The 8,237-nt window shown below is 32.6% G+C and overlaps 1 protein-coding gene across 1 annotated transcript; it reads right to left on the bottom strand.

Moving 5' to 3' along the window:
• Nucleotides 1–1,025: 1,025 nt before the first annotated feature.
• Nucleotides 1,026–7,654, bottom strand: LOC114527811. Its single transcript, XM_028549506.1, has 4 exons — nt 7,541–7,654; nt 7,373–7,453; nt 3,094–3,393; nt 1,026–1,309 (listed from the first exon to the last, which is right to left on the bottom strand). Exons 1-4 carry the CDS (start codon nt 7,542–7,544, stop codon nt 1,026–1,028), a joined length of 669 nt encoding a protein of 222 aa, XP_028405307.1. The 5' UTR covers nt 7,545–7,654.
• Nucleotides 7,655–8,237: the final 583 nt, after the last annotated feature.

Genomic DNA, 8,237 nt, shown 5'->3' with positions numbered 1-8,237 from the left:
CATGTATGCAGACGATACTACGGTTTTCAGCATCGGTCAAAGCGTTGACAATGCGGTTCAAAACTTGAACATGGCACTTCAAGAGGTATATGAATGGTGCACACATAACAAGCTTACACCACATCTAAGGAAAAGTGAAGCAATGTTGATCACAAGAGCAATTTTGATTACACCTATCCACTCCTCCCATTATACTTAGGCAACTCAGTTCTCAAATGGGTTAATTAAAGAATCAAGACTACTTGGTATGACTATCGACGATAAGATAAGTTGGGTACCTCATACCCTGGAGCTTAAAAGGAAATTTGTAAATAAGTTAGGTTTGTTGAAGAGTTCAAGATTCTTGCCCAGAGAGGTCCTGAAGCAATTTTACTTTAAGGTAATTTTACCTTCAGTTAATTATGGAATAATGCTGTGGGGAAGTTGTAACAACTCAGGCAATTTCAACTCTTTGGAAAGGCTTCATGGCAGGGCAGCCAAAATCATATTCAATCTTCCCAAGGAAACTCGCCCTCTGAAAGCAGCCGAAAATGCAAAATGGCCTTCACTCCACTCTATTTACAAGACAAACTTATTTAAAATTTTGCTCAAAGCATTTCACCAGAAATTACCAGCTGGTCTTTGTGATACTATCATGAACAAAAGACATAGTAAATACTCATTCAGAGCATCGGATTCGTTGTCGATTCCGCGTTTTAATACTCGGCGTTTTATGCATAACTCAGTAGCATATAGAGGACCAGTTTTGTGGATCACCATGACCACAAACGGCCAGTCATTGGTGTCTACACAATTTAAAGATCTCGAACACAAACTTTGTTTACTGGACACCTTCAAGAGCTTTAATTTTTCCGTTGTGTCCGTTTCTACTATTAACTTCAAAAACAGTGATTTTGTATATATTTAGTAATATTTATGTTTATTAAACTTAGGATTTTCGGTTTAATCGATTTTAGATTTAGATAACTAGGAGCAATACGACCCTTGTGGGGTCGTATTCAAATAAAGGCTATCTATCTATCTATCTATCTGCTGGAATGTATCACTCTGTTATCGAATGCCTCGCACTTGGTATCACTCGTCAGCAGAAAATTCTCAGTTTCACCAGATCCCGTTTCTAATTCCACAGATTTTGTTTTTTTTTCCTTCACCACGCAACCAGGCAAGCATTGTTCATACGGGAGATATTTTTTAAGAAATCTTCCTGGAAGGCGTTTAAATCTTTCTCTTGTTGTGTTACAATAATCGCATTGATTTAGCAGGTTCATTGGATTTACTTTATATTTTTGCAGGAAATATTCCTCTGACACTGTAAGTAGATTTTCAAATTAAAATCAGAAGGATATACCGAAACACACACATATATATATATATATATATATATATATATATATATATATATATATATACATATATATACACCCATTTGCAAAAACGTTGGCCGCAGATAGATAGATAGATAGATACTCGAAGTCTAATTAGAATTGCATATGATTACATTTGTATGGGATTTCTATAATATTACACAACATATGCAATTCTAATTAGATTTCGAGTATCTATCTATATATCTATCTGCGGCCAACGTTTTTGCAAATGGGTGTATATATATATATATATATATATATATATATTATATTATATATATATATATAACACAAACAAATCAACAAATATAATCATAAATTGTATTTCATCGCTACACTGTGTTTCACGTACTAGTTTTAGTACGATCCTCAGGCGATAACTATTTACAACGGTTTACGCACACGCGTTTTTGAGGATCGTACTAAAACTAGTACGTGAAACACAGTGTAGCGATGAAATACAATTTTATGATTATATTTTGTTGATTTGTTTGTGTTTTTGCTCTACTATTTACTTGTATTGAGCACTCTGGTTTACTACGCACAAATCCAAGATTATATATATATATATTATATATATATATATATATTATATATATATATATATATATAAATGACAGAAATAAATAATATATATATATATATATATATATATATATATATATATTTATATATATTACACAACATATGCAATTCTAATTAGATTTCGAGTATCTATCTATATATCTATCTGCGGCCAACGTTTTTGCAAATGGGTGTATATATTATATATATATATTATATATAATTTATATATATATATATATATATATATTATATAAAATGACATAAATATATATTATATTATATATTTATATATTTATATATATTATATATATATATATATATATATTATATATATATATATATTTATATATATATATATATATATATATATATATAGTGGATCTAGGAAAAGTTGTCCGAAAATATATACATATATGCAAATAGTTGTGACATGTGACCACATATTTCCGTCACGTGTCGCACTTAATTACGCATGCAAACGCTGCGAACGCTTCATTAAATCCATAGCTGGCAAAGTGTAAACAATGTGACAACAGGCTATTTGTAAAATATACCTTCATTTATTTTATCTGAGACCCGTTTATCACCGAATGTCAGCGTTTTCTAATTGATCGGCGATTTCCCTAAGGTATAGCTCTGGATGTCTGAGAATTATTTCATATATTGCCAGTTCCTCATGCTGGTAAAGTGTTGTGCTACAAAGAGGCCTGCCAAACTTATGGGGCGACGTAACGTTACAAGTATTAATAAACAGGTTGAAAACGCGATCTACTGTCCTTGGCGAAACAAACAAATCGACAGCAACTCTGGTTGAAGACCTGTTATAAAAGAATTTCTGCCACACAATCCCCCATCTTATATCGTCTGAATACGGCTTAGGCATTTTACAACAAAAATATCCCAACTAAGCAATAACCTTGAAGCAATTTTGCAGCGTTTGCATGTGTAATTAGATATGACACGTGATGGAAATATGTGGTCACATGTCACAACTATTTGTATATATGTATATATTTTCGGACAACCTTTCCTAGATCCATGTATAAATATATATATATATATTATATATATAATATATTATTATATATATATATATATATTATATATTTATATATATATATATATATATATAAATAGTTATTAAACCATGGATACTCACCACGGTTGTTAAATGACACGTGATAAAGTTTCCTTTCGGCGAGACGTCCACATTTACAAGACGTATGATTAAATATTGTATATTTGTAAAACTTTTTCGTGCCACTAGGATCCCGCTCGTTATTTGTAGGATCGGGCACTACTACTTCGATTTTTGTCATCGTTTTTGGAACAGGATATTTGTCATGGCATTTCAGAATTTCAATATCAACGCATCGGTAAACTTCGATAAAATATGGATATCTGGATCCCGGTGTCGTAAAGTTTTCAAGATAGATTGAAACCACTTCTTTTTTCGGCTCTAAACAAAATTATTATTAGATTTATTATGTGTAGATCGCGAAGAAAATATACATGTATCCAATCTTTGAAAGCGAGCAAATAATACAGCATTTGCATGTCATTTAAAGAAAAGAGAAGAACATTAAAATGATTGGTATTTCAATAGCGCTGAAAGAACTACAATAGCGCTGATTTAACATCAATTCTGTTAGTGCGGAAGTTCAACAACATGGCCTTATTATTTATTCCGTAAAGTGAAAATCAACAGAACGAAACGAAGAACAATTGCGTTAACTTATTGATCATTAACATTTTCGCAACAACACTAGCAATAAATCAAACGACATTTAGCAGAGAGAAATATTCATTAATGTAAAGGTGTACAAAGTAAATATTAGAATTCTCATTTTATCATATTTGTCTGTTCACACAACAGCAATATATGTGCAGTATGTTTTATCCCCTAGATGTGTTCTCTTTCAAGTATGTCTGCATGCATAAGTCTGCCCCATGCTGTGTACATTTCGCAATGGTTAGAAAGTGCACATTCCGTCCAGCAGCTGCTATCAAAATTTGTTTTTGAAATTCAACGTTTTGAAGTGAGCAACGTCTTCTCATCTGTGCCTTTATAGCTATCTTTTGTTTGTAAATTATGTATACATATTAGAACGCAGATGAGAGAACTTTGTGTAAATGAGTATTTCTTTACGCTAAATGCCGTTTGATTTATTGCTGTTGTTGTTCCGAAAATGTTAATGATCAATAAGTTAACGCAATTGTTCTTCGTTTTGTTCTATTGATATTCACTTTACGGAATATATAATAAGGCGTTGTTGTTGAACTTTCGCACTAATACAATTGATTTTCAATCAGTGCTGTTGTAGTTCTTTCAGCGGTATTGAAATACCAATCATTTTAATGTTCTTCTAATTTCTCTAAATGACATGCAAATGCTGTAGTACTTTTACATGAGAACTTCTAAATTACGCCGGAAATTCCTTCCCTTCTACAACAGTATAAAATGAAAGAGAAAACAAATTCCGGATAGAGATATTGTATTAAAATTTCTATTTATTCCTACTGCATGAATGCAGCAACCTGAAACGTTTCAAGGATAATCTTTCTTTCTTTTTCAAATTCGGTTGTGTTGTGCGGCTGAGAAGATCATGGAGCTCAACTGACCCCCCAAACCAGCATGAGCTTAAATATAGCTATGTTACCTAAACTAAGGTCAAAAATGAAATATGTTTGCACTTTGCAATGCAAAGTTTGCATGAATTGTCTAGAAATTACTTCCTTTCATTAATGAAGTATGCCAATTTCGTTGGTTGAGTAGTCTAGAAGGCTCCCATTCCCATGAAACTGTGAAATAATACCAGAGTAGTCCTCGAACACTCGCGCTTTCAAATAGACGAATAAACGCAAAAATTAACTTCTTTTTGCTTGCCCAATTAATATAGTTAGCTGTCACTTGGAGTTTCATATCAACTCGACTTGCGCACACCAGGTAAAAAGCTTCCGCCTTGTATTCTTTGGGTGTTTAGGTGAAAAAATGCAAAATAAGAGTTACGCTGCTGTGTAATTTTCTGGACAAAAAATAGACAGCAAGGAGAAAATTGGCTAATAATTTATAGCTATGGCATACTGCTTATGCTATAAGATTTATAAAAACATTTGCGAAGGCGCGAAGGCGTATGTTTAATAAACTTGTAAAAACATTTCCGTAAACGTATATTGTGTTTAAGAATTACAATATTGTTGAGAAGTGTACTGAATTGTATCTGAGGCTATTACCATAAATTCAAATGCAGGCCGGACTCAATAAAATTAATGGCGTCTTACGACCACTTTCAGGCGGTCATATGTCGTAAATCATTGGTGCTGTTCTACGATCAATGAGGTATAAATTTCTTTCGAAATACAAAAGGATTCTGTGCATCAATGACCACGGAAAGAAGTGGCCGCCGATGAAATATGAAGCCTGGTTGCCAATATTACGCCGACGTCGACAAAGTATAATTGTCGGTGAATATTGATGAGCGCAATCTTTTGTCTTTCTGAGAGTCATTTTCTCCTTGGATGATTACAGACATCGAGTCGGCTTCAGGTCGGCGTCATATGGAAACCAGGTTTATTAAATATTTTATGCAAAATAGAACAAATTCCAACATAGTTTCTAGAATACTCAACCATTAAAGGACGTGATTTTTAGACAACGCATGCAAACACTGCATTGCAGCAATACTTCATTTTTATTTTAGCTTAGGTAACGTAGCCACATAATTAAAATAAGTTCAAACTGGTTTGGGGGAGTCAGTTGAACTTCATGGTCTTCTCAGACGCACAAATTGTAAGAAGAAACGAAAATTATTCTATTAATCATTCTGCATGGTTGCTGCAAACAGTATGGGTAAGTAGAAATATTAAAATAAAAATTTCAAATAACTATTTTGATTAGATGTCGGCTCAAGTTGTTTCAATAAAAAATGATTAACATTAAAGTGTTATTCTTTTACTTGACGCACTAAAGTTTAAAGACTCTGCCGTATTTAGAATTTTTGTCTAGGTAACTAAGGAAATCATACACTGATAGTTAAATTAAGGAACCTTAGGTAGTGATTTTGAAATTTTTGTTGCAAAATATCGTAAAATGCGAAAAAAATAGTATTGTAAAAACCGGTTTCCACATCTGATTTCAAAGTTATATCCTCACTTCCTACTGAATCAGATCTCATTTCTCATGAAAGCCACTAACCTTACACGTTATATTAACCCGGTCAGTTCTGAGTCAAATTTTAAAAATTTTCAAAACTTTTCCCGCCATTGTTGTTGTTGTTAAAATGGTTCTAGTTCTAAAATAGACTCTCATTCGTGTAACTTTACCTGGCAAATTAAAGTTGAATAGATTAATATGTACGTATTTTAACATAAAAGAAAATACAATCATCTCTCTTATTAAAATGAAGTACAATTTGCTAAAAGGTTTGTGAAATTGCTGAAATAGTTATTATATCCCCCTATATATGCCTACTCATCAAGAAATCGCCGTTTGTTCACTCATAATATAAATCAATAACATTTTAAAGCTCCGGCTCTTCAACAAGTTACAAATTTATGGCCGCCTATACTTTTGGCTATATAGTATGAATAAATTAGCCTTTCTCACGATGACGTTTTGGGGTACTTTCAATTTTTTCAAACGGGTTTTAAAAGTCATAACAACATGAAAAGCAATTTTTTTAGAATCAACAGACCATTGGGAGAATAACTCCAGCCTAAAATTAAAGACTGTGGCCGTTATGAGGTCTCGCACTTGCAGTTTTAAGGAAAAGTACCCCAAAAATGGCGGCATATTCGTCATCGTGAGAAAAGCTAATTAATTTGCTTTCATTACCTAAGTACCCTCTAATCATTTTGTTTTCACGAAATCATTTTGTTTGACATTGGTTTCGTAGATAACTGGCATAAATGTTACGTCCTTTCGGCTGAACCGTTGGTATCTCAATGATTTTTTAATTGGAGAAACAGATTGATGCTAGTTTTAATTACTCCATGTAAACGTTACAATGTCAACATGCACAAGAAACATAAGCGACCTTAAAAATTGATACAGATAAGCGTGTACTCATGCAAAATTCCTTCCATTCTACAACAGTGGAAAATACAAAATAAAACAAATTCCGAAGAAAGACATCTAGATCTTGTGTTATTTCTATTCTAGATAAAATTAAACAAGAGTGTAAAGACAGGGTCGGTACTGTGGTCGGTAGTACATTGATGACTATAGGTATAGCTATATATAAACTATAGACTTAATTTAAAGTTTCAATTATTTTTTAGCATCTATATAGTCATGACATTTGTCCCATATGAAAGTAATCAAGTTGAGAACATTCATAATTAAGGCGTGAATAATAAGAACAACGATAATAGGGAAAGTAGCTATAGCGTCAAGTGAACTAAACAATTCAAATCTTGAAATCTAGAAGTTTAATTACCTGGTAATGGTTTATAGGTAAAAGCCACAGTTCCAAAAACAAGGAAAATGTATGGAAATAATCTGAATTGGACAGGGTCAACTATAAGAGCATTACAATGAAGCATTAATATTTTTAATAAAACATCAGACGGCTAATCAAAATTTTGATTTTGAAATTTCCACTTACCCATACTGTATGCAGCCACCTGAAAAGTATCAAGGATAATTTTTGTTTCTTCTTCTAATTTTGTTGTGCGACTGTGAAGACGATTCAGCCTAACTGATCCTCCAAACCATGCAGGATGCCCTTATATATGTGACTAATCAGTGTGCGCTATGAGAGTAAAAAATAAGGTATTATCGCAATGCAATGCTTGCATGCAATGTTTAAAAATCACTTCCTTCAATAAATAAAGTTTGTCAATTTTGTTCAGTGGTTTAATATTCTAGAAGCTTAATTATAGGTTCCGTTTACCATGGAATTAGGGAATTATTAGCTTCTAATAATCCAAAATTAGCTTCTTTTCGCTCTGCTGAATCAGTTTTAAGTATAGCTGCATGTCAGGTGGTGTTTCATATAAACTCGACTTGCGCTGACCAGGTAAATAGCTTCCACCTTGCATTCTTGACGCGCTTAGTCAGAAGAATGCAAGCTAAAAGCTTATATACACTTTATGAAAGATGCGCGTAATTTAAATTTTTGTTTTTTTCAGAACCGTTGAAATCGACAAAAATAGCCCGCGAGGAAAAAATGAGCTAATATAATGAAGCTACAGTTACCCCTTATACTATAGATTTATAAAGACCTTTGCCATGCAAAGGCGTGTGTTTTATAAACTTAATAATTTTATGATTTATGAAAACATTTGCATAAACTTATAAAG

The sequence above is a fragment of the Dendronephthya gigantea genome, unplaced genomic scaffold, assembly GCF_004324835.1.
Source record: "Dendronephthya gigantea isolate DGI-Jeju-01 unplaced genomic scaffold, DenGig_1.0 000047F, whole genome shotgun sequence".
NCBI classification, from domain to species: domain Eukaryota; kingdom Metazoa; phylum Cnidaria; class Anthozoa; order Malacalcyonacea; family Nephtheidae; genus Dendronephthya; species Dendronephthya gigantea.
The sequence above is the reverse complement of the archived record's forward strand: the minus strand, read 5'-3'. Positions and strand labels throughout refer to the sequence as shown.

What these genes read in the sequence shown, in the direction of transcription:
- LOC114527811 (XM_028549506.1), bottom strand. An exon ending in TACCTATAAACCATTACCAG is followed by an intron (nt 3,394 to 7,372) that starts GTAATTAAACTT and finishes AATTTTGTTTAG; the next exon opens with AGCCGAAAAAAGAAGTGGTT. An exon ending in CGTGTCATTTAACAACCGTG is followed by an intron (nt 1,310 to 3,093) that starts GTGAGTATCCAT and finishes ATCTACTTACAG; the next exon opens with TGTCAGAGGAATATTTCCTG.